General features: G+C 41.3%; 1 protein-coding gene across 1 annotated transcript; it reads right to left on the bottom strand.

Moving 5' to 3' along the window:
* Window positions 1-4,215: 4,215 nt before the first annotated feature.
* On the bottom strand, window positions 4,216-15,100 carry LOC307046331 (B-cell receptor CD22-like; the record flags this gene model as incomplete). Its single annotated transcript, XM_079692729.1, has 9 exons — window positions 4,216-4,905; window positions 6,169-6,238; window positions 6,466-6,556; window positions 6,658-6,954; window positions 7,033-7,299; window positions 8,506-8,766; window positions 8,848-9,099; window positions 14,396-14,692; window positions 14,776-15,100. 9 exons carry the CDS (start codon window positions 15,098-15,100, stop codon window positions 4,870-4,872), a joined length of 1,896 nt encoding a protein of 631 aa, XP_079548855.1. The 3' UTR covers window positions 4,216-4,869.
* Between the last annotated feature and the right edge of the window lie 10,661 nt (window positions 15,101-25,761).

Genomic DNA, 25,761 nt, shown 5'->3' with positions numbered 1-25,761 from the left:
GCAGGAAAGTTCAACCTGGCATATTCATTTTAATGTCACCTTATATAGAATGTGTGTTAAACTTGTGATTTCTGCATTGAGTGACTTCTGCCTAGCAGATACCAAGAAGAGGCCCCTAGGGTCTCTCTGTTAATTATCAATAGTCCTTGCAATTAACAGGGGAATTCCCAGATACATTTTCAGATAATGCAGTGAAAGTCCTGTTAATTAGTGATTCATGTCCAGCATGCATTAGTTAAGAAACGATAAGGGTGTGTGTTTTGTTTGATTTCTTTGTTTTGTTCTTTCATGTGTGGGTACTGAATTGCTACAACATTTGTGCAGTGGTTAGCTAAAACATGTTTTATTACTCTGTATGAACAGAGAGCAGTTCTGCATTCCAGTAGATTGGAAGAGCTGGGGGAGGAGACATTCTTCTTAAAAGATCTCCAGCATGTCAAATATTAGGGAAATCTACATGATAAATATATGTGTGTGTTTAATTACTTTGTATCAAGAATAGGAGTAATGTTTTCCTCGGTATTGTGGATATTAAGGTAACTCACATGTGATATTTGTATAATCCAACTATATCTTAAAAGATGCCAAGAGTAGGTGAAACGAAAGGTGCTTTAACAACTGAGGGGGGGAAGATGGCCACAGAGACAAAGAGCCATAAAGGGGATGTGTGTGTGCTGGCTGCAAGATGTGAAATAAGATAAGGAAACTTGTTATTTAGAGCAGGTTCGTTCCAGACACCAAAAGGTATCTGGTTTTTGTCAAAAAAACGAAAGAGACTTTTTGTTTCCGGGTTTCTTCTGTTGCGTCGCGCTGATTGGGTACGACAGGCCATGTGTTGGTCTCTCCCAATGAGATGACCTCTGGGGGAAGCATCCACACACCTCCTCCTGTGTTTTCAGTATGAAAGCCTGTGTTTTCTCTAAGTTCGTTCTCTTTTCCTCCTGTTGCTGAAATGGTAAGTCCTTTTCCGGCTGGATGAACCAGAGCCGGAGCATTCTGCATTCTGAAGCTGCTGTTGCAGAGTGCTTCGTGATTAGGTGATTGGGTTATGTATTGTATGTTTCTACCATTAAAGCAGATTATTGTTTAACCCTTATCCTGGTGCTTTGACTTTTCCTTCTTTTAAAACAAACTCATAGAGGAACGCGCAAAGCAGAGATTCTGCCTCAACAGTGTTTATATAAATGGTGTTGTTTTGTGTGGTAGAGGGTCGCTGTCATTGATGCGTTTTGCACCCCGGGCCGCTGTTCTGATATTCCGCTGAAGTATACACTGTGACGTAATATCTCTTCTTTTTAAGAGGGAAGGGGGGGGGTCGGAGGGCCTAGGTATAAAAGTCACGGCTCGCCACTGCTTCGTAGTGCACTGATCGATTAGGCTAAGCTAATTAGAGGGGTCCCCGAGGCGTGCAGTTGGGATGCCTTCAGCTTCATAAAGGGACGCAAATAGCTTTCAACTGATTGCAATGTATTCCCATCTGTGGCGGGATTTGACGCTCCGCACCCATTTGTGTCGGCTGCCCTTAAGGCCCTGACACACTAGGCAGTCACCAGAAAACTCGCCGACGCTGACGCCGACTGTTGCGTCGGCGTGTTCTCCTGCGTCTTGGCCATGTGTTGCACTGGAACACACCGCAAAGACTTCAGCCGAGCACGTACGAACTGCGCATGCGTGAGTGGCAATAACTTGTGTAGTGTGTATTAGGGATGTAACGATATACCGAATATCGCGGTATCGCGGTAAATAAACTTCCCAATACCGTCGTGAGACTGACAAAATCTACCACGATTTAAAAAAAATAATAATAAAAAAAAAAAAAAAAAAAAAATGTAAACACTTTTTTTTTAAAAAACCTTTATTTAACCAGGTGGTCCCATTGAGATCATCGATCTCTTTATCAAGAGAGACCTGTCCAACATGGCAGCAAGTAGGTTACAACATGAAAATAAAACAACAGATAACACAAAGGGACATCGTATTTACAGGGCTAAATTTACACACCTAGAGACATTGACAAGTACCAACCATATGTTTATATCTCGCAATGTCAATAAGCCTGGCGTTAGACTTTTTCGCTGTCCGTCATTTTGACAGACAGGATCGTAAAATATCCGTCATAATCCCTTATTACCCGTCGGGTCTGAACAGTTCACGATAGAGCATGCTCGTGAACTGTCAACGGGGGGGGGGGGGGGGGGTGGTGTTATGCCGTGTGTGCATGCACCTCGCGGGACGCGCACAGCGTGAATCAAAACCTCCCAGACATGTATTGATCTGTACGGCAAATTACGGTTTGGGAACTATATCATTTCCTTTTGGAGGGCATGCATAACACGGCATAACACCAGAGCCTTGCTGTGGGGAAACGTTGGCGCTGTTCCGAGTTTGTTCTAATCTGATTTTTTCCGTCATTGTTAAATAAAATATTCGGTTAACGCGACCACTGGTGTCCCAGCAACATCAGTACCAAGCGAGAAAGTTGTTTCCAGAGCAGGGGATATTGTAAATGCCCAAACACCCCAGCTTATAAATACCTGGAAATGTGGACATTCTCATATTCCTAAAAACCTGTCTGATGATGCTGAGTGAGTGACTAGTGAGTTTGAGTTGAGTTACTTGAAAAACTAAAGTGAAACTTGATTTATTTTATTGCAGGGTCTGATTATTAAATGTCCTTGTTTATTTGTGAGATGCAGTGGCAAAAAGAAAATGCTTACTTTGTTTGGTAGTACCAGTAGGTACAAAAACACTGGTTTTCTTGTTCCAGTCTGTTACTGTCACTTTGTTTTTGACACTTTAAAATACTGCTATCCTACAAAAAGGCTGTAAAAATCAGATTTATTATGTAATAAAGAAACATTTTCCGAGTAAAAAAATGTTTTATTGAAAAAAAAAATTATGATTTTTTTTCCCTTCCCTTTATTATTCAATATCGCGATAAATACCGTACCGTGGACTTGTTATCGCGATATTATCGTACCGTGAGTTTTTGGTATCGTTACATCCCTAGTGTGTATTCTTCATTCAAAAGAGGCAACAACCGGAAGACAGAGAAGAAGAACAGTCCACGTGATACAAACAAACAACTATTAGCGTGTGCGTTCCATTTTCACTCTCGTCCATCGAAAGACATTTTTTGTGCGGTACTGGAGCTATCAGCCATTGGAGTGTTGCTTGTGGAAGACATTCTCAAGCAACCGTTTCGCTTCTCATGCACTGATTCGCTAGCTGAACAGCCAATCAGAGTGATTTCTTTGTCCGACTGCCTGTGGCCGACGCACGGCCGATTCAACATGTTGAATCGGCCGTGCGTCGGCCATGAAAGGCCAAATAAGGCGTGTCACGGCCGACGGTGCGGGACACACCAAATTGAGTTTGGGCGACAGGGCACGCTTCGTCGTCCGACTAACGAAAACGGCCGATTTCGGCCTGTTGTGTCAGGGCCTTTAAAGGCAATGTGAGCGTCCATTCCCATTTGATAACGGAGAATTGTACACCCGGAAGTAAGTATTCCCCTTACTGTCGATTGATTTTACAGTAATATCTCCACTACTCATCAACTCAAAAACACCAAATTATCCTAGTTAATTATACAACATTGATTGGTTTAAATTGTGTGCAATGCTTTTGTATTCTTCCCCTTCGATTCAGAGAAACAAATATTTTTTCGGAGTAAAGGATGGCAGAAGACACTACACTACCCAGAATCCCCAGTTATAGTTTAGGACTACACCATGTGCTCTGTTTGACAAACCCCGTGATTAGTTCTCAAGCTCTGTGATTGGTTGACCTCCAACTGCATTCCATTTGAAAAAAAACATTTCGTAAAAGATACTTTATTCAGCAGTGCTTGCTTTACTCTTTGAAAGTCATCACATGAATGTATTGTAATAAATGGTTTGGCTGCATTAAATATATTACACATCTGTCGTAGTTCTTTATTTTTATTTATCTACAGAGATCGGCCTCAGAATAGACCGGAAACTATTCTTTTACCATTCAGTTTGAATTTCACAATAAAGTTAGTTGTAATATTTTGTTTTTTATTAACTACTAGACCGCTGGGTCATGTTAAGACCATCTTTTCTGTGTTGCTGTGGGTTTTTTCCATCGCTTTTGTGTTACAAATATCAGTTGAAGATTACTTTCTTCCCGTTACATGGATATAAAACATTCATAGTGTATTAAATGAACATGCCCTCAGACACTGTTTCCTGCAAGATGTTGCAGGAGGGTCCCGGTACCGGGGTCTCTCGGGCTTAACAGGTTGGCAATACAGGTTTAAATAAAAAAGAGCAAATTAGAACAAGCTTTTTATGAATAAACATTTAATAGTGCATTCATGACAGTGTATGCCTTCATTTGTTTGCATATAAAATACATATACATTTTCAAAAAACTTAATTCATTCAAATGTAATTTATGAAAACAAATATACAGGATATGGACATATTTGTCAACTAAAAGCTAAAGGCTATTGATTGGAAAACCTCTTCAAAAAAACTGGACTTGTTATTTAAAAAAAATGTACAATAACCACATTCTTCATTACAAGGACACTCTCTATATAGGCTAAATCCACATACATCATTTGCGATGTGTGCCATTTGGTAAAGCACTTTCATCTGCACCTGCTCTATGAAAAGTGATATATATGAATAAAGCTTTATTATCATTATTATTATTATTATAACATAAAATAAATATTTTATAACAATAGTTCATTTCAATCTTCTTTTTTTACTCCCCCTAAGTTCTGTCATTACCTTCCCAGAAGCAGAATAAAAGGTTGCACTCACTGGCCAATGTTACACCTGTTCAACTGCTTTGTGACACAAATATCTAATCAGCCAATTACAAGGCAGCAACTCAAAGCATTTGGGATGTAGACATGGTCAAGACGACCTGTTGAAGTTCAAACAGATCATCAGAATGGGGAGGAAAGGTGATTTGTGACTTTGAACGTGGCATGGTTGCTGCCATGAGTATTTCAGAAACTGCTGATCTACTGGGATTTTCACGAATAACCATCTGTATGGTTTACAGAGAATGGGGAAGCAAAAAAAAAGAACCAGTTCCCTGGGCGACAATATGCCTTGTTGATGCCAGAGGTCAGAGGAGAATGGCCCGGCTGGTTAAAGATGATGGAAAGCCAACAGTAACTCAAATAACCACTCGTTACAACCAAGGTATGCTGAAGACCATCTCTGAGCGCACAACACGTTGAACATTGATGCAGATGGGCGACAGCAGCAGAAGACAACACTGGGTGCCACTCCTGTCAGCTAGGGACAGGAAACTTAGGCTACACACATTTAAGAGACGGATCACGTTTTGCTCAGTCGGATAATCTCCACATGTCTACTTTTATAATTGTTGAATCATAAATCTATCGATCATCAATCTACCGATTCGACTTATGATTAAAAAAACGTTGAGCTGAACAAAACGTGATCCATCTCTTAAATGTGTGTCAACAAAATAAGGTGTGTCACCTTATTTCGAGCTATTGTCCAAAATCCTATGGAGAAATTGAATTGCTTTTTTGACGAGGGAACCGGATGGTACCCATACGCAGCTTACTTCCGGGTTTTAGGACGCGTCACTGTACCACTCTATTCTGAAATACTTTTATAACATACTATAATGCAACTTCTTACATTTTTATGGGAATACCTGATGGACTTCTTTAAGGGCTTTTTTCTACAAATTTAAGTTGGACTTATGACCTTTGCTGCTCTTTTTTCTATTATTATGATTAGTATGTTTATTAATTAGGTTTCATTTTTCATCTCATGTTAGCTTTTTATATACTTTCACTTCTCTCTATTGTGTTTTACTACCTTCTTATTTGGTATTATCTTTGCATTATATTTCAGTTTTTATTCATATGAACCATGTTCTAAAGCACTTTGTTCTGCATGCTTTACTGATTACTGACTCTGATTATTTTGACATTTGTCATGGCATACAAAACAAATACTCTTGAAGGCATTATAAGACAATGACTTTGTAGAACATACTATATCATGAGTTTTTGACATAGTACTGTAGGCACTTTTTGAGACAACTTTCACCGCTGTTTTAAAAGCAAAAAGTACATTTTGTTGGGTCAGTGAAGCTTCCTGTTTTAATGCATCTAACGATATGTCCAAAACATGAACTCACCTCATCAGTAACTACAGGGTTGCATGTCTCCGCCTTTCCCTTGTCCGAGGAAGAGATTACTTTTCCTTTCCTAAAAGTAACACACACAACAATATCGAGACATTTATTATAATTTTATATTAAAGTCTTTCATTTCATGGTGATATTTAGCAATGTTCTGAGGTGGCCATGCAATGCATGCAATGCTTAAATGTGCTGCCAGCCTGGTCACCAGTCAAGTTACACCCCTGATGACACCCTCAAAATGTGTTTACAATTTCTTTTAAACAAGCTTTGAAAACAAAGGTTGTCTCTCACCGGTAGGAGATTATCAGCAGCGGTACACACACCAGCAGCATCCCCAGAGCTGCCACTACAAAACCGATCCCAAAAGACAACGAGTGGAAGTCTGAAAAGTCCCCACAAAACACATTGATCATTAAAACCAGAGAGGCAGATTATGCAGAAAAAACAAACAAATACAAGTTCCCCATCTCGCAATTCCTCTACCTTGCTCAGTGTTGCTAAGCGACATGTTAAAAGCAAAACTGTCAGAGCCCAGTGAGTTGATGCTGAAGCAGACTAGAGAGAGCGTGTCATCGTCCAGATCGTACAGGGTGATGATGCTCTTCATGCCCACGTTCCCCAGGGACTCTTCCCTGATTGGGATGGCAGCAGAGCGATTGACAGGCTCTCCGGCCAACTTCCAAACCAGGGAGGGAGGCGGGTTCCCTTGGCTGTAGCAGGAACATCGGATCATGGATGAAATCTTGATGCAACGGGAAGAAGACAGGATCTCTGGAGGAACTGAGACAAAGAAGTAATTTCATTTTGTTGAATGGAAACAAAGGATTGCCTTTAATTAAAAAAGTGTATCAATCTCACATGTGACGTCAAAGCTGACACGCTCTGAGGTGCCAGGTCCGTGGACATTCAGAGCTTCACAGTAATACTGATCTTCTGAGAGTTTAGTCACATTGAAGGTGAGGTCTCTCTCAGAGCCCATCACCTTCTCCTCTCTTCCAGCCGCTCTGAACCAGGTGAAGTTCACTGCTGCTGGATTGGCGATGCTTGTGCAGGTCAGAGTTACAGAGCTGCCGTCCTGCACCGGACCAGAGGGGTCTACAGACACCGAGGTGTTCTTAGGGAGATCTGAAAAGCATAGTGTTTAGCTGATGTTAATAGTTCATGCTATGTCAGTCACTTCAAAATAAAAAAGAATGTCTTGGTTTTGAGTTAAGGATTTAGGCCCAATTGTCTTGCTTACCACTAATGCTTCAAGAATCACAGCATCTTCACATGATTTAAAGCTCACCCATAATGCAATATTTGAACAATATATTATGGGGCCTATTTCAACCCTGTTACAAAAGTGCTGATTATGGGTCTGGCCCTTTAAATGTAACAGAGCAGCTCCTGGCCACGCCCCTTCGGAGCATCTGCATGCAAGCAGTGAGCTCTGTGAAGAGAAGGCTGTGTAACCATAGAAACTCAGCTGAACGCTGCCTTGATTGAACGCCATATTATGTTCCAAACTACATTAGGCAATATTTCTGAAACAGTATGGAGCTCAAACGCTTTCTCTCTTGCGGGTTTACCTCAAGGACAGTACCTTTTATATCCAGCTTCTTTACACATATTCTCTCCAGTACAGCATTAGCTCTGAGTGTTATTTTGTTATTGAGCGATGCTTGCTAATGTAAACACAGACCATATTACTGTACTTCCAAAATACGTCACATTTTAACTTTCTGATGTATACAGCATATAGCTTGACATGTTCTTTATTCAGTGTTTACCGCTAGAACAGTGCCCAATATGTATTACATATATATATATATATAGACTTAGAGTAAAGTTGCTATATATATGTATATACATATATATAACAACTTTACTCTAAGTCCCTCCCGTAGACATCCTGCTGAATACACAGACACACAGCTAGCCGACTGTATATGGGGAATGTAGGTTGGGACGCAGGCGGAACGTTGCCAGGAGTTTAATATAAAGCCAGCCCAAATGTTAGTCTCCTCACACACCGGGGACACACATTTATGTATAAAAGACATAAAAAGTGCATTTTGCACAATAGGTGATCTTTAACACACAGGAACACGTTGGTGATCAACAGAACTCACTCATGTGTCATGACGGACGATTGACATAGAAATGATTTTGAGGTTGTCCCGTAATGTGACAATGTGTTACCGTCCACAGTCCAGACACTGTGGTGTCGCCCTGTGACTGTCAGTCTTGGCCTCAGAGACCATGTTTGGGTGACCACAGCTGGATATACAGTAGAGCCATATTTTCAGTAAATGTAAATCAATGTCTTTAATGTGAAAATCAACTTACACTGAATGTCCAGCTGAATCAGTGTTGAATTTTGGTCCCCATGCTCATTTTCTGCTACACAGTAGTAGTCACCAGTGCTGCTTGGTTTGACATTGTTTAAAAACAAACTTGATCCAGCCTCCTTTTCCTCTTCATCACCTTTGTACCAGGTGTAGTTGGTCACAGGTGGGTTGGCCCGGCTTTTACAAAGCAGAGAAACAGAGCTGCCTTCCAGAAGTGGACCTTTAGGCTGAGTGATTATTGTAGTTTCCTTGGGACGAACTAAATAAAACAAAAACAAATATCTTTTAAAATGTTGCTGGTCAATATTTATCTGTCTCACTGTTTTTCAATCAGACTTACATTGTACGTCTATCTGAGTGATGGATGAGTTCTGGGTTCCGTATCTGTTACTGACTTCACAGTAAAATTGTCTGTCAACTTCTGACACAGTGGTTGAAAACCTTTTCCCCGAACCCACATCGGTCACCTGACCTCCATTCACTTTGTACCAAGTGTACACAGCTGGATTGGCATTGCCGTCGCAGGTCAGATTCACCAAGCTGCCCTCTTGTACTGTAGCAGAGTAGCTGACTGATGTGTTCTTTGGAGGATCTGGAAGAGATGATTGAAAATCTAGTAAGCTGTTTTTGTTACCTTAAGACAGAGCCAACCTAGTTTTCCACTTGTTGCCAGTCTTTGTGCTGTGCTACGCTAACCAGCTTCTGGATGTAGTTACATTTTTGACAGACAAATGTGAGAGTGCAAGTAATTTTCTCATATAGCACTTGTCAAAAAGACATACTAGATGACAATGTACAAAACACCCTATTGTGTGCACTACCAAGGTTGTTAATATTAAAGCATTATGACGGTTTCATGAATCGGTCTTTCCAACTTTTGGGAGAATGTGAAAAACCTCTTTAAAGGTCTCCTATTATACTATTTTTAGGCATCTATATTATATGTCTCATATATATGAAAAACATGTCTTTGAAGTGTTTTGCTCAAAATACCAAACAGATCACCCATTCTAGCCATGCCTCATACCCCTCAATGTCAGCCCTGTTAGAGAAGTGCTGATTCCGAGTCTGTTGAATGAAATAAAAAATCGCTGCCGTGATTGAACACCATATTATGTTCAAAACCACATCAAGGAATATTTCTGAAACAGTATGGAACTCAAATGCTTTTTCTCTCACGGTTTTACCACAAGGTGAGTACATTTTTATATCCTGCTTCTTTATACTCTCTCTCCTTTTTTCCTCCGTGTGCAAATCTCTGAAAAACGGAGCTACTGTACAACGAGCTGATCTAGATTTGTCATATCTGATGGCACCCACGTGGTGGACCACGGCCCTACAGTATCAGAAAGTTGCTTTCAGAATCAATGCCCGACGTGTTTTGGACGTATGGTCTTTGTTTTCATTAGCAAGCATCGATAACACTCAGAGCTAACCAGTGCTGGAGAGAGCACATTTTTGAAAAAGCAGGAAGTCAAAAGGAACTCACCCTGTGGTAAACCAGCAAGAGAGAAAGCCTTTGAGCTCCATAATGTTTCTGAAATAATCCTTGATGTGGTTTTGGCGTTTTATCAACGCAGCATTTATTTTAGACAGTATCTGCCGGGTCCCGCATGAGCAGGCATAAGCTCTGCCCCCTCTTTTTTTGTAAAGCTTTATACCCTGAATCAGTACTGTAGTAACATGAAGTGAAATAGAGGGATATGAGGCATGGCTAGAATGGGTGATCTGTTTGGTATTTTGAGCAAAACACTTCATAGACATGTTTTTATACATTTGTATACATCTGAGACCTATGCTATTGCCTAAATATTGCATGATAGGTGACCTTTAAATAATATAAATAAGAATTAAAGCTGCGAGCAGCATTAGGCGGGTCTTCGACGCTCCGCAGGCTGTTGTCCGCACGTCGACGTCAGGCAGATGTCTCGAGGACTCGGCCGTTGGCAAACGTGGGAAGTTTCAGGCCGATCGGACAACGTACACAGGAGTTACAGCAGTATCACAAACATTGTGTTTGATGGGGAGTGATCTGTCGCCATGGCAACGGAATTTGATGACGCCCCATAATACGCCTAGATGTGTTGAGAGCTGCATCGTTATCAAACCTGTGAAGTTTTGGGCCGTTTGGAGCAAGTTAACTGGAGTTATGAGAGAACCGTGTTTCACGGCGACCATTTAGTTACCATAGCAACGACATTTGACGAAATCTCAAAACTGACATATATGTCTCGAGGGGTTGACCGTTAGCACACATGTGAAATTTGAACACTTTTTGAACATTTAAACAGGAGTTTTAGCAATATCGTGCTTAACGGCGAGGGATATGTTGCCATGGCAACAGCTTTTGAGGAAAACTCACTATTGTCACATTGAGGTGTTGAGGGCCGGACCATTAACTGTGATCTGAAGTCTGGTGCCGTTTGGACCATTTTCCATTGAGTTAAGACAACATTGGGTTTTATGGAGGGGGATGCGTTGCCATGGAAACGGCAAATGATGACATCCCATAATTGGCATAGAGCTGTTTAGGGCCTGACCATCACCCATCATATGAAGTCTGGTGGCGTTTGGACGATTTTCCATTGAGTTAACAGAACATCGTGTTTTTTGGCGAGGGATTCGTTGCCATGGAAACGGCATACGATGAGATCTCAGATTACATGTAGAGCTGTTGAGGCATTCACCGGTGATATAAAAGTGAAGATTGGGGGACGATGGGACCGTGTCCATTGGAGTTACAGCGACACCGTGTGTTATGGCGAGGGATCCGTTGCCATGGTAACGCCATATTAAGTAACATCGGATTTGACGTAGAGCTGTTCAGGGCCGCAGTGTTAATCATCATGTGAATTTTGGTGGCGTTCTGAGCATGTCAGTTTGAATTATGACATCATCGTGTTCCATGGCGAGGGATGGCCTAGCATCGAGCGAACGCGAACTTTGGCGCCAAATCACGGCTGCGGCGTGCGAAAGAAAAGAAGTTCCGTGATAACTTTAGATCGCCCATTTGTCGAGAAGCTACCCGACGAATTTGGAGTCGTACGGATAAAGTCCCTAGGAGGAGTTCGTTAAAGTGCGGAGGACGAAAAACGCGATAAATCGCGTTTTTCCAACGCCAAATTCAAAATGGCCAACTTGCTGTACGTTATTTTATACCCCGCCAAGAGGCTTTTTTGCTCGTCTCCGCACCCTAGATATGCGTAGCGAGTTTCGTTGGTTTACGTGAAAGTTAAAGTAGGGGGAGTTAACGTTAAAAACGGAGGTGGGCGTGGTCTACGCAATTTTTTACGCAAAGTTCCGGTACCAATTACACATCGCTATTTTCACGACTTCTGATGCGCATGCGAAATTTGGTGAGTTTTCACATATGTTGCGGGGGTCAAAAGTGCGCGCAATGTATTCAAATAATAATCATAATAATAATAATAATTAAAGCTGCAAGCAGCGTTGATCGGGTCTTCGACGCCGACGCTCCGCAGGCTGTTGTCCGCACGTCGACGTGTCGCGAAAGGCGTCTCGAGGACTCGGCCGTAGGCAAACGTGGGAAGTTTCAGGCCGATCGGACGACGTACATAGGAGTCACAGCAGTATCACAAACATTGTGTTTGATGGCGAGTGATCTGTCGCCATGGCAACGGAATTTGATGACACCCCATAATACGCCTAAATGTGTTGAGGGCTGCATCGTTATCAAACCTGTGAAGTTTTGGGCCGTTTGGACCATTTTCCATTGAGTTAACACAACATTGGGTTTTATGGCGAGTGATCTGTCGCCATGGCAACGGAATTTGATCACACCCCATAATACGCCTAGATGTGTTGAGGGCCGGACCAGTAGCCATCATCTGAAGTCTGGTGCCGTTTTGACGATTTTCCATTGAGTTAACACAACATCGTGTTTTTTGGCGAGGGATGCGTTGCCATGGCAACGGCATATGATGACACCCCATAATTGACATAGAGCTGTTGAGGCATGGACCGGTGATATACAAGTGAAGATTGGGGGACGATGGGACCGTGTCCATTGGAGTTACAGCGACACCGTGTTTTATGGCGAGGGATGCGTTGCCATGGTAACGCCATATTAAGTAACATGGGATTTGACGTAGAGCTGTTCAGGGCCGCAGTGTTAACCATCACGTGAAGTTTGGTGGCGTTCTGAGCATGTCAGTTTGAGTTATGACATCATGGTGTTCCATGGCGAGGGATGGCCTAGCATCGAGCGAACGCGAACTTTGGCGCCAAATCACGGCTACGCCGTGCGAAAGAAAAAAAGTTCCGTGATAACTTTAGATGGCCCATTTGTGGAGACGCTACCCGACGAATTTGGAGTCGTACGGATAAAGTCCCTAGGAGGAGTTCGTTAAAGTGCGGAGGACGAAAAACGCGATAAATCGCGTTTTTCCGACGCCAAATTATGGCGAGGGATCCGTTGCCATGGTAACGCCACATTAAGTAACATCGGATTTTACGTAGAGCTGTTCAGGGCCGCAGTGTTAACCATCACGTGAAGTTTGGTGGCGTTCTGAGCATGTCAGTTTGAGTTATGACATCATCGTGTTCCATGTTGAGGGATGGCCTAGCATCGAGCGAACGCGAACTTTGGCGCCAAATCACGGCTACGCCGTGCGAAAGAAAAAAATGTCCGTGATAACTTTAGATCGCCCATTTGTGGAGAAGCTACCCGAGGAATTTGGAGTGGTACGGATAAAGTCCCTAGGAGGAGTGCGAGGGGCGATAAATCGCGTTTTTCCAACGCCAAATTCAAAATGGCCGACTTCCTGTACGTTATTTTATACCCCTCCAAGAGGCTTTTTTGCTCGTCTCCGCACCCTAGATATGCGTAGCGAGTTTCGTTCGTTTACGTGAAAGTTAAAGTGGGGGGAGTTAACGTTAAAAACGGAAGTGGGCGTGGCCTACGCAATTTTTGACGCAAAGTTCCGGAACCAATTACACATCGCAATTTTCACGACTTCTGACGCGCGTGCGAAATTTGGTGAGTTTTCACATATGTTGCGGGGGTCAAAAGTGCGCGCAATGTATTAAAATAATAATCAGAATAATAATAATCGCACCGATATCAATAATGTTCGGCCTAGGGTGAGCGCCCATGTGACTAGGTTGGCGTGGGCCACCTACTGTCATGATTTAGGCCACTTTTGATGGGCTTTTGCCCGTCTTTTTCCCTGTTTTGTGTGTGTTTCGCAGGTTTATCGGTCGCTGCGCGACCGATTTCAATAGGGTCTTCGCCGACCTAGGTCTCAGACCCTAATAATCGGACCGATATCAATCATGTTTATGGACGGCCTAGGATGGCCGAGCGCCCATGCCGAGCGCCCATGTGACTCGGTTGGCGTGGGCTACCTACTGTCATGATTTAGGCCACTTTTGCCCGTCTTTTGCCCTGTTTTGTGTGGGTTTTGCATGGTTATCGCTCGCGTCGCGAGCGACTAAATTGATCCTACCGATATCAATCATGCGAGTTCCAGTCACGTGGGCCCACGTGACTGGGCTCACGCGGCCTATCACCCGTCATGATTTCCGAACCTTTTCTGTGCTTTTGCCGGTCGTTTTCCCTGTTTTGTGTGTGTTTCGCAGGTTTATCGGTCGCTGCGTGACCGATTTCAATAGGGTCTTCGCCGACCTAGGTCTCAGACCCTAATAAACTCAACTCAGCACATAAATGAGTTTGGTTTAGTGTCCCATTGTTTCCCACTAAATAATCAAGTCTGCAGTTTTAGTTAACACAACTTGATCCAAATACTCTGCAGAGTCCCCAGAGGAACATTTCATAACATCATATTATAAAATATGAAGGGAATGATTAAATGTGAACTAGATCAACAACCAACTCAGCAAAAAGAAAAGACCTGAAACATACTCACAAAGAACATGGAGGGTCATAAACTTTTCAAACCGAGGGTCGGTGTTGCCAGCTTGTTGTTTGTAAAGAGCGGTGCACGAAAGATTCTGTCCATTGTGGAGGTAAGAAGAGGTGAAGTTCATAACAGAGACCATGGATTCATTTTCATGTTTCTCCTCAATTTCACCTATCCTGGGGGTCCAAGTCAGATCTGGGGGAAGGATGGGACACGGAGCTACAGCTGTGCAACTCAACGTCACCAGAGCCCCCTCCTCTACCTCCAGTGTAGATGGAGTTATGGTAGGTTGGTCCAGTGAATCTGAGGAGAAAAAAAACAAGTACATGACAAGAGGTAAAACAAAAGATGTGTAAAGTGAAAAAATTAAAAGACACAATACAAACTTTGAGTGGTGATACGGACTCCTGTTGGATAGGTGCCCTTCAGGTTGTTATCACACTGAATCCTGAAGTAGTAGTTGTCAGAATGGGACAGTGGCATGTTGTAGAAGATGGTGGTGCACTCCTTGTTCAGCAGGTTCCCTGTGAGGTTTCCGCTTGCCTGAACTCCAGTGAGGCTGGAATCAAACACAAATGTTCCGGCCGTGCTTCCTCTGATCCAAATTGCTTTGCAGGTATGATCCAGATCTCCATCAAACTTTGAGTCAACGGCGAAAGTGCAGGGGACCTTCACACAGGATCCAGTTAGTCCATCTATTCTCTGAGGCATGGTGATTTCAAAAGTCACGCATAAGCTACCTGAGGTGAAATAAAAGCAATAAATACAAAATCCACCAAGGTTAAAGAAAAACTCAGTATTCAAACAACTACCAGACTCAGGGACAGTTTCATCCCACAGGCCATAAGACTGCTAATCACCTGAGCTCTGTTAAGTACCTCGACAAACATTCATCTGTTAGTCATCTTGCGATCTACTTATTTATATAAATAGTTATCACTGCAATAAACCGTATTTAACTTCATCTTAATGTACATTGTTTAATTTCATATTATGTTCTTGTATATATCATATTCTATTTAAATGTATATAGACTTTTTGCACTATTTTTTATATTGTATGTTATTATATATGTTGCATCGTTGGAGGAGCTCGGGTCATAAGATTTTCATTGCCATTTCTACACTGTAGCTCATCTTTAAAAAAAAGAAAATTAAGCAGAAATGTAAACTGTCATAATTAAAAGAAAACAAACCCGTCCAAATTAACAGCACACACCCAAAAAACCTTAACTTTAAACGAAAAAGCATATTTTGCACTTTTTGTGAGTAATCTAAAGACATCGAAAGGCATTATATTGTTGGAAACCCTACCTTGAAGTAGAAGGAGGAAAACCTTTAAAGCACCCGTCATGCTTTTCTGTCAGCTTGATATTCCTACAGAGGCACCAGACACACACAACAGACATGAAATCTATTCATTTGATTAACTAGTTAACTACTTCAATATGAATAGCCCTAGTAAAGAAGAATACATGTTTTATAGGGGGGAATTATATTAACTTCACTTCATACTTCACAAAGTAAAGATGATCAAATGTGACGTTTGATTTTCGTTGCTGAAAGAATAACCCAGTTTGAGTAATTTCAAGCTTCACACAGTAAAGCAGTGTCTGCTTATTTAAAAAACATAATGAATATACTGAAAAGTATTAGTTAAAAGTTCAATTAATACTTTTAAACTATTGCTTAACTTGTATTGCAATGTACTCTTACTGTTACTGGTGTCATCACTAAAACGAGGAAACAATGTCGTCCTTTCAAAGATAAAATAAGGGAGCCAGCATGAAGATGTTAACTAATGATAGCTATTTTAAATGTTTTGCATTTGTTTTGATAGAAATTTTGTAAAGGTATGCACATTATTCTTACAAATAAAAAACAATATACTGTATGTATATATATCACAAAATGACTGAATTAACTAACAAAATAAGCCTGACATTTTATGACTTGCAATCATTTGAGTTTTCTAAAACAAATATCTTACCTTACAGCCAACAATGATGGTCAGCATACGATATGTTCTGTTTCTAGAGAAGAAATAAATACATTAGTAGTAGTAGTATATACAGTACTGATCTACGTTTCAGAAATTGATAAAGAAACAAATAAAGGTTTCACCAGCATGGAAGGGTCAGTGGTAATAGTCCAACAACTGAGTCATGTCAGACTGGTGTCGCGTGTTGATGGCTTTTGAAAGATGTGTTCGGGGTTTGGCCTCCAGCACCATAGAGTTTAGAATCTCTTTTTACAGCATTAATGCAAGTCCCATCAGTCATTTCTAAGGGATTCACATAACAATGTTCCACACCAGAATTGTATAATAAAATACAAATGTGTTTTCAAAAGTGAGTTGTTGATTTACATATTCGACAAACAGAAAAAGATCAAATATGACATTTGTTTCCACACTCAAGTACTCAACTGTTTCATCAGATCATTTTGTCATTTTGAAACAAAGAGGAAGTAAAGAGAAACAAAATGAAAGGCAACGCAGAAAGAGGGAAGAAACAACAATTCAATACTTTACATGCATAAACAATAGAAGTCATAAAGTGTCATAAATGAAACAGTCAAGTTGAAGTTAATATAAGTGAAATCAAAGTGAAGTATAAAGACTTTACCAAAGTAGTTGCCATTGGGCATTGTGTGTTATGTTTTTGAATAAGCAGAAACTATTTCTGAACTTTACTGAGCAGCCAAATGTAGGAGCTACGCAGAGATGAACAAGATGAAGGAATAAATACTTGGTGTTTGACACACAAGTATTTATGCTCGAATTTTTCTAGAATCACACCAAGAACGTAATGTTACAAACTGTACGCTGATTAGAATCAATGCCCGACTTGTTTTGGACGTAATATGGTCTTGTTTACATTAGCAAGCATCGATAACACTCAGAGCTAACCAGTGCTGGAGAGAGCGCATGTGTGAAGATGCAGGAAATCAAAAGGAACTCACCCTGTGGTAAACCAGCAAGAGAGAAAGCCTTTGAGCTCTATAATGTTTCAGAAATAATCCTTGATGTGGTTTCTGCGTTTCATCACCGCAGCATTTATTTTAGACAGTATCTGCCGGGTTCGCATGAGCAGGCATAAGCTCTGCCCCCTCTTTCTTTCTTTTAAAAAAAAAGCTTTTTCCCCCAAATCAGCACTTTATTAACAGGAAGTGAAATAGAGGGATATGAGGCATGGCTAGAATGGGTGATCTGTTTGGTATTTCGAGCAAAACACTTCATAGACATGTTTTTTATACATTTGTATATATCTAAGCCTATGCTATTGACTAAATATTGCATGATAGGTGACCTTTAAAGACATCTAAAAGTGCATTTTGCATGATAGGTGACCTTTAAATAATATAAATAAGAATAAACTCAAGTCACCACATAAAGGACTTTGGTTTAGTGTCCCCTTTTTTCCCATGAAATAATCAAGTCTGGAGTTTTAGTTAAAGGTCCCATGTCATGCTTTTCCGGTTATTGCCCGTCCCCTTGTGTGTTATGAAGCTTTTTCTGCATGTAAACGGTCTGCAGAGTCAAAAACCCTCAAAGTACACCCTGTAGCGAGTAAAACTCGAACACAGAAAATACCTCCCCAAAACGCCTCGATGGAGATTTCTCGTTTTCTTCCTGGGTATCGCTACGTACTGTAGGGATACCCAGTAGCCACGCCCAGAGCTATGGCCGCACCCTCTGCCAGCCTTTCACGAAACAAAGCTTCCCAAACCTTTCAGCGATTCATGCCGGATATGTAGGCTACAGCCGTAGGGCATTGAAGAACGATGCTTTTCCTACTTTGTTTGGACCAGTGGGAGATTTGGGTACACAACCTGGTATTCATTGTTGTTTGTTTAATTATGATGTTTAAAACAAACAAGGTATCTACCACGACTGTTTAAATGGGTAAACGTTTTTCGGGCTACTACCTTGGGATCGCGGAGAAATGCTCTCCGCAGACCATTCGCACAGCGTTATAAACCTTTTTCTTAGTCAATATCAAGCCAAACTTATTGTTTTTACTTCGGCTGTGAGTGTTTGTCTGTACTCAGGATGAGTTTCGCTTGTCCACCTGTATCGCAGAGACGCCGACACGGAAAGCCTGTTTGCTCCTGCTGCAGCTCACACAGATGCGTGGAGCTGCGAGGAGCCGCGAGCAGAACGAGCCTCTCAGCCAGTGAATACACATACACTGAACAAAAATATAAATGCAACACTTTTGTTTTGTGAATCGAGTGGCCTGTGTTCATCGTCCATAACATACGCCTGCCCATACCATAACCCCACCACCACCATGGGCCACTCAATTCACAACATTACCCTAACCCTAATCCTAACCCTAACATCAGATACTGACTGGTTTTCGGACCAGCCCAGACCCCCCCAATAAAGGAAAAATGCACGTTTCAGAGTGGCCTTTTATTGTGGCCAGCCTAAGGCACACCTGTGCAATAATCATGCTGTCTAATCAGCATCTTGGTATGCCACACCTGTGAGGTGGGATGGATTATCTCTGCAAAGGAGAAGTGCTCACTATCACAGATTTTTTCAGATTTGTGAACAATATTTGAGAGAAATGGTTATTTTGTGTATGTAGAAAATGTTTTAAATCTTTGAGTTCATCTCATGAAAAATGGGAGCAAAAACAAAAGTGTTGCGTTTATATTTTTGTTCAGTGTACTTTACAGCAGTGGGCCCCCACCTTTTTTTTACCAAGGCACACCTGAAAACATTTCTCGACCCCAAGGCACACCAACTTCTCGTAGATTTAAAAACCACTTAAGAGCTTAAACTACAAACAATAGATACACCATAAATTGGTTTTCAAATGTGTATTTAATTTAATAGAACATTTTATAGAACAAATAATCAAATATAAGTCATCCTAAAAACCATATAATCCATCATATAATGACAAGAACCAGACTAAAAACGACTCTCCTTCCGAGTTATTATTTTACATTTGGATTTCAAAAGAGGTAGGCCTATGATAACTTAAAATTAATAATAACTTAATAATTATTATTACTAATCAGTTTAAACAGCAAAACTCAAATAAAACGATGATAGTCACATGTTAGTGCGACACATGTGCCTGCTTTTGGGAGCAGAGTCTCTTTATGTGTGGGGGGATAGTGGACAGCGCAACGAGGAGGTCCTGCTCCACTGACAGCCGGGGGCGGGTCTTATTTTTGACATATGCGACAGTGGCTGCGCTAGGAGGTGGCTACTTGGGCTCAAGCCCCGGATGTTTTCTGAAAAGCCCCGGATGTTTCACTTAAAACATTTTTTTTTAAAAAACATCTTGTGAGTAATGTGCAGTACCGGAGTCCACCAGAGAGGCAGCCGCTGCGGGACAGTAGCCTACGTACTGCATAGCCTTCACTCCCCTGAAGAAGAAGTGATCCTTCCTAGTGCCTGACTAGTTTTAAGCTAATAGCCTATAAAGTTATGGATATTAGAAAGTTATTTTCATCGAAGCAGGCGCCACAAGCTGCAGCAGCAGTATCAGCAGCTGACAACAATGTCATCACCAGCAGTGAAGAAATGGATGATGTTTCAGGTTTGTGAATCTTATTTGAAATTTTACTTTGCTGGTTTTCTAACGTTAAAGTGAATAACAGGCTAATGGTGATATCTGCACTCTGGCTGACAGAGTAGCAAGTGAAAAAGAGTGATGTAACGTTAATGATATATAGTAAACATGGAGTAACCACACTATGTATGCCCTTATATGTTAGTATGTATCCAGAAGATGACTCAAAATTATGCTAAGATGTAACATTAACCCTTCATACCTCAGTCTACTTTTAAGACACTAACGGCCCGTCTACACAGCAGCGTTAAAAAATCTTCCAACGCTTCTGCCCATCCACTTTGAATGGGGTGACGTCACGTTGCCTCACTTTTCGCCGAACTGCATTGTGGGAAGCAAAGCGAAGATTTCCAGGATTTTCAGGATTCAAAAGTTGAGCAATGTTCAACTTCTGAAGCTGAGGTGGAAGCGTCAGCCAATCAAATCCCGTTTATGCAAACAGTGCATGACATTAAGGATTTAATGGCCCTGTGGGCCATCTAAGCTAATTTACAGATGGCCCTGAGCCCAATAGAGATTGCCCTGAAAAATGCGCGCGGACGAAATGACGCACAAAGGGTTTTGGGGGGCCTCCCCCTAGAACATTTAGGTTTTTGCAGGTCTTAGATGCTGTCTGGAGCATTCTCTAGACTGAATTATAAGATGAACCACCACAATATTACAATTTGAATTGTATTCTTCATTTCACTTGTTTGTGTTTGCTCGCTTGCATGCCCTGCATAGCTATAATAAATACTTAAGTTGTTGGTCAAGAGACTTTCCATCTGATGAGGGCAAATGCCTTCCCAGATGTAAAAAAGTAGAAAACATTACATGCAGTTATACCTGCCAAAACAAACATTATTTACGCTATTATGCCTCCTCATCCAGAAGCTGACCGAGCAGACCCGAGCAGCCGAGTGCTTCCGCGAAGCACACACAATGGCGACGTCAGAGTTCCCGTTAGCAAGCAAATCTAAATCTCTTTGGTCAAAATGTCCGGTCAAAATAATTTCCCTTTAGCGCTTCAGTTGCGCCACTTATGTGACAGACAAGAAGAGTATGTGACAGACAAGAGTAGTCAATTCTAATGTGTAACACTTAATGTGGAGAAAGAGATGTGCTGTATGGGTTGATTGTGCGTTGATCTGTTGCTAATGCCTCGGGGTTCCGGTGGGCATGTAAACAAATGCATAATGCTGCGCTATACTTTGTGGCCTCACCCAGTTGCATAGCGACACTTATTGTTTAGGTCACAGTGTCTTTTAATAAGCAGGTAGTCATATCATTAGCTAAAACTTGCTGGATCTGATCGATATTGACATAAACGCGAGTGAAGTCTAATCTGACGGGAGAGAGAGATCAGCTGCTGCTGACGAGTCGACACGCAGCTCTGCATGATCACATGCAGCGGTGAGCGGAACAAAACACACACTTCAGGTTAGAATATCACACGTAGCTATTTTTAATTACCTCTCAAACTACCTAAACTAGTTATATATGTTTAGTTTTACTGTCGGGTCACTCATTACTGGATCCGCGAGCTGCATGATACTGGTATAATAGATTGCCCGATCGGGCAACCAGCAGGTGAGGCTTCATGGCCCAAGCTAAATACTAGATGGCCCCGGGCCATCGGGCAGTCCTTAATGTCGAGCCCTGGCAAATCTGACAGTACAAGCGTTAGCCAATCAAACCGCGTGCAAGCTGGGAGTGACATACATATATAGTTCATTTTCTATATTCCTAGACATGGAGGAGAAATTAGTTATTGCGGTAGCAAATCACCCGGTTCTTTATGACCAGTCCCTATTAATTTACCGGGATACAAACCGGAGGAACCAGGCATAGAGGGAGGTGGCAGAGACAGTGGGTGAAACTGGTAGGTTTTCGCCTGTTTGGGGATTTTATATCCAGTTTACTTCGTTTTAACATTGCTATTGCTTTGTATGTCGGGGGCGGGACATTCATGTGATTGGTTGTTGGTCGCGTTGCTCACAAAAAATCCCCAAGCTTCAGATATGCCCACCTCCAAGATTTTTTTAACGCGGCTGTATGGACGTACCGTAAAAGAAGAAAACAGGATTAGAAGAAGGGAGTGAAGAACAGAGCTGTAAAAGACAACAGAGGTGCCAGCCAGGATCACATGTAAGAGAATAAGATACATTTCATGTTTCTTATTTACATCTGAAGTTTATGAGGTGCCAGTCAGGATCACATGTACTGTAAGAGAAGAAGATGCATTTTATTTTATTGTTTTACATATTAATTATATGGTTAATCTTAACTTCTTTCAATGGATGTGAGGCATGTTCCCTGGATCAGTGATCTGAAGTGACTTCAACCAGCTGCTGACTGTATTTGAGTGTGTTAAGGCATTAGTTTGCTTCATTAAAGGGTGTTAATGAATAAGTGTTCTCCAGTGCCTTTTGTCCGCTTTAAGGTATTATTAAGGTAGGTTTAATGTTGCTCTCGAAGTGCACCAGATTGATGCTGTTAACTTCAATATTTAAAAAAAAAATCTTACACTGAAATCTCCCTTTATTTTATTTTCACAAATAGAATAAAGGTTTCACAAATCTAAAACTGTGTTGCAAATAATGTTTAGACTCTGGGATAATTCTAGTCCAAATAAATTGGCTATGCAGCGATTAAAGCGCCTGTCACACTGTCCCGAAATTGACACCAGATGGACACATGTTAAAGGAAATGTTCAAATTCGGCTCTGATCCAAACAACATCGGGCCATTCGTGAGCCAATCAACAGCCGAAGCAAGTACGATACCTACAGAAGGCCACACGATGGCACCCGAACGGGCCGAACCACACACGAAAATATGGTCGTAGTCTTTACTGATGATTTAGAATGTATCCAGACTCAACGTAAGAGCTTGTGCCTCTTCGGGGGGTGCTAACATTTAAACATACACTTTATTCTTTACTTTTCCATCTTTATATTTAGAATATATGACTTATCTCCATCATGTTGTTTTCATAGCAACAACAACTTCCTGTCAACAGCGTAAACTCGCCTTCAAAATAAAAGCATCTAAATAGGAAGTTAACCTAAATTACATTTAAGGCATACAACTGCAACGAAAGTAACAACAACAATGTAATATCCTTTTCAGTTTCACACAACACAAATTGGGCTATTTACATAATATGTTTACATGATTTTGTTGTGCAATAAAACAACCAGAGAAGCGATCTGCAAGGACACATCGCACACCGTGTCCTCATGCTCCTGTTTCACCTGCTTAATAAAGGTATCATCACTGCTACTGATATCGATAGAGCATTTGTGATTGAAGCTTTGGGAGTTACACACGCCTCTGCTCTGTAGAGTTGCTCAGGAAGAAAATGCCCGATGGCACCGAAGATCACACGAAGATGACACGATTTGACCCTCACGAGTGCCTTACGAAGGGCAAAATTACACACGACTTCAACACGAAAATTAACCTTCGGCAATTTTTTGGCATGCCAAAGATGTTGCCACCGCTCGTGAAGTTGCTGTTGGAGCCTGAGAAAGTCTACCAGCGGCCATACGATGGCTTAAGATGCCCTCACAAATGGCCCGATGTTACGATCAGAGCCGAATTTGAACATTTCCTTTATCGTGTGTCCATCTGGTGTCAATTTCGGGACAGTGTGACGCGGGCTTTAAGAGGTACAAACACGGAGGATTGTTCGCTCAGCACTGTAAAGTAAATGTCCCTTAACTTTTCCCCTTAACTGGGCTGAGAGATCGCCGTGACTTCCGTAAATATTAGTCTTGGCAAATATGGAGAGGTTGTTTATTTTTGTTACCCTGATTTTAAGATCTGTCCAGTGTTTCAGCTTTATTCATTTCATGAGCACCACTGACACAATTTCCCATGATCACTTCCTCTACTTTTGTGTCTCGAGTGCCGGTGTTCTCACACACAAGCATGCACACACTCGCACCAACAAACACACACACACAAAGCGGAACAAAGCAGAAACAGAAACATGTATTTTTCTAGGCAAAACACACACTGACTGACTTCCCACGGACAATATGTTAACAGTAGGCACTAAATATACCCGACTGATGCACCTCACGTCTTTGAGACGTTGCTAAAAGCATTGAAGGAAAACGCCCCCTTAGGCCAATCAGAATATGGGCCCCTCCTGCTTCATTTGCATATATAGGCTGACTAGTGAACGTGTTGGCCATATGAACGGCAACTAGTTAACTAGTGGATACATATTGCAGCTTACACGTTAACTAGTGAATGCAACATTTTCACCTCTTTTGGTCTTACAAGCTGACTACTGAGGCTCAAAATGTGCACTTGTTAACTAGTGAGGTCTAAATTGTCCACTAGATACACTAGTACAATTGTTTTTACCTTGCTAGTTAACTTGCTGGTAAACTAGTGACACAGATGCTTTTCTTACTAGTTAACTAGTGGAGGGCATTTTTTCTCACCAGTGAGGTTCTGTTATAAACATGTTAGACTTTGACCGTACATGTTACACATTTTTCTTACATGTAAGACCTTTCCTTCAACTAGTTTGGATTTTTTTGCACTAGTGAACAACTGTATGCAACTAGTTAGATATTGATTTAACATGTATGGCTTTTTCTTAAACAAGTGGATATTTTGAGCCCGCTAGTTGTGGTTTTCTTCTCTCTAGTTCAACACAATGACTTACGAGTTGACATGTACGTGCAACTAGTTTACTAGTGATGTGTCAAAAAATTCACGAGTCAACATGTATGACTTTTAAACAATTCACTAGTAAACTAGTTGCACGTACATTACTATTTACCACTTAAGCCTTACTAGTGACGCCATGAGCAGCACTTGTAGCACCAAAGTCCCAACTTGTAAGCTTTTTGATGAACCGTACTAGTGACGCTAAAAGTCTTACAAGTTAACTAGTGCGCTGCAAATGCACTAGTTAACTAGTAGCACCCAGAATCACTCACTAGTTAACTAGTAAAGGCAAAAGGTTCACTAGTTAACTAGTTGATGCCTCTTTTGAACTTACTAGTTAACTAGTGGGGCTCAAAATGTCTTCATGTTAACTAGTGAACCCTTTGCCCTTTACTAGTTAACTAGTGAGATACATTTAAATTCCACTAGTGAGCTAGTGAGGGTTAAAGTGTTCACTATTAGTACTAGTGGATCCCAAATGTGCACTAGTCACACTAGTTGCACAGAATGCTAATGAGGAGGAGGGGAAAGAATGCATCGAGGTCTCCTATTGGCCCTACGCTATAGAGCGCCACCCAGCCCAAATAGTTTATCAAAGAGCTTAAATACACTGTGTTTTAAAATACAGTCATATGACCATATTTCCAAAAATATAAAACAAAAGCATTTTTGTAATTATGATCATATGACTGTTTATCAAATTGGGTAATAACATTGAAGATTTTGTTAAAATTAGAAAGTTGCCTTAGGACTGCAGACAGGAATATAGATCCTCTTTAAAACATTTTGTTAAGCTGCAATTTGAAAGGTGCTTGGATTAGCATAGCATTGTGATAACAGAGTGACATTAGTGATGGATAAAAAGATGGAATAACCCTCTTCGGATCACAGCGTTCCTGACGACGCTGAAGTTCGCTTCCGATTCAGAGCTTCCGATTCGGCAGTTAAGGGGAAAGTTAAGGGACATTTAATTTACAGCGCTGAGCGAACAATCCTCCGTGTGTGTACCTCTTAAATCGCTGCATAGCCGATTTATTTGGACAAAAATTATCCCAGAGAGTCTAAACATTCTTCATAACACAGTTTTAGATTTGTGAAACCTTTTC

The sequence above is a fragment of the Notothenia rossii genome (genome assembly GCF_949606895.1).
Source record: "Notothenia rossii genome assembly, chromosome: 7".
NCBI classification, from domain to species: Eukaryota; Metazoa; Chordata; class Actinopteri; order Perciformes; family Nototheniidae; genus Notothenia; species Notothenia rossii.
The sequence above is the reverse complement of the archived record's forward strand: the minus strand, read 5'-3'. Positions and strand labels throughout refer to the sequence as shown.